Genomic DNA, 1,722 nt, shown 5'->3' with positions numbered 1-1,722 from the left:
TGAACCATGATTTTTAACTCTGATTCAAATGCTCGCATCACCTATTGGATTGATTCAGTTGATAATGAATGGAATATATTTAAATGACCATTGACCACCCTCGTTGCTGGCGATGTTCTTCACCATTTTGACGGCAACTCTTGTCTCCTCCTCACCATCAACGATTCCCTGTGCCATCGCTTCGACACAATTCCAAAAGCTCCGGCGCCAAGTTGTTTTCCAAGCTTAAGCTTGTTGCGTGGAAATTCATATTTCCTATCGTACGGAAGCAGATCAGCCTGTACATCCAATGGGCATTCGGGGTTAAGACCATTGACATCTCCAGTTTCGAAATTGGTCGAGCCAGCGCTTTTACGACGTTTTCGGAAACAATAGACATCCAAAGCGCATGAAATCAAACAAATTACCAATGCAAATGATCCATAAATCAATAGTGTGCTGCTCTCTGTGTCAGTTTGGCTTTGAGTTTCATTGTTTTCAATTTCAGTGCACGGATCTCCAATTATCTCTAGTCTGTCCCATGCTATTCTGAACATGAATAGATAGGTGCATTTCAAGTCATTATTTGTAATATCCAGTTTGGTGAGTTTTGGATAAGAGTGCTTGAGACCGTCCAGTTGGGTAAGATGGTTTTCACTCAAGTTAATTCCTTCTAAGGTCCGAAAAACAATCGAAGTAGAGAAATTTAATTTTTTCAAGTTGTTTTTCGAAATATCTAGGTAGGCCAACCGCATAGTTTCAAAAGGTTTAACATCAGAAATCGATAAATTGGTGCGTCGTAGCCAAAGCCGACTAATATTTTGGGCTTGTTCAAATGTAGTTTCGTTCAATTTTCCCACATAATTTCCAGAAAGATCCAGATATCCTAGATTTGATCCCATATTTTGTATGATTTCAGTAGTATTTTCGAAATCGTTATCGGCTGCGTAAAAGTACTTTAACTTTCTCAAAGTATGCGATAGTAAATTCACATTCAATCGCTTCAATTTATTTCGTGAAATGTCTAAAGAGAACACTTTGAGTGGATTCACATCGAAATGTTCCAAATGTGTGTCTGACAAATTTAACCGATACAAATGCCCAAAACGTTCGAATGTACTGCGATTCAATGTTCCGATGATATTCTGAGAAAAGTCCAATACCCATAGATTTGATCCGAGACTGTGTATGATTCCTAGACCGTTATCAATGTGATTTCCAGCCGCTCGGAACTCTTCCAAATTACTCAAAGTTTTTGAAAGTAAACTGATATTCAGTGATGTTAAATTGTTGTAGGAAATATCGAGTTCCTTCAGTTTGTTAAGAGGCTCGAAAGGATTAGATTCAGCAGCGAATGAGAGATTGGTTCCACTTAGATATAAAGTGGACAAGTTGTTGAAATCACAAAACGCTGTCTCATTCACCTTCCTCAATATGTTTTCACTTAGATCCAATATCCGAATCGGTTCTCTCAACATGTTTACTATGTCTAGCACGTTTTCTAATCGATTTCCGCTGATAGAGAGTACTTCTAAATTTTTGAAGTTCATCTTAGGATATCGGAGCTCATTTTTGCTGTTTGCATTTTTAAAAATTATTTCTTCTTCATTCATTGTCCATTCCATAGGGTTCGCACAAGATAAATCGAACTCAATAACATTTTCGAATGACACGTTTATTGAAGTCATGCCATTCAGTAAGTATGTAATTTTGCAATCTATCCGTTGAATAGGATTATTTTTT

The 1,722-nt window shown here is 37.3% G+C and overlaps 1 protein-coding gene across 1 annotated transcript; it reads right to left on the bottom strand.

Annotated features, from left to right (window-relative positions):
- Window positions 1–155: 155 nt before the first annotated feature.
- LOC129571268 (leucine-rich repeat-containing protein 7-like) lies at window positions 156–1,457 on the bottom strand (the record flags this gene model as incomplete). The annotated part of the gene is made up of 2 exons (XM_055451046.1): window positions 1,404–1,457; window positions 156–1,289 (listed from the first exon to the last, which is right to left on the bottom strand). Coding segments are annotated over exons 1-2 (1,188 nt in total), but the record flags the coding sequence as incomplete, so codon positions are not given.
- Between the last annotated feature and the right edge of the window lie 265 nt (window positions 1,458–1,722).

The sequence above is a fragment of the Sitodiplosis mosellana genome, unplaced genomic scaffold (genome assembly GCF_009176505.1).
Source record: "Sitodiplosis mosellana isolate CC-2019 unplaced genomic scaffold, AAFC_SMos_1.0 Smas_scaffold_1819, whole genome shotgun sequence".
NCBI classification, from domain to species: domain Eukaryota; kingdom Metazoa; phylum Arthropoda; class Insecta; order Diptera; family Cecidomyiidae; genus Sitodiplosis; species Sitodiplosis mosellana.
This window is presented reverse-complemented; position numbering and strand designations above follow the sequence as displayed.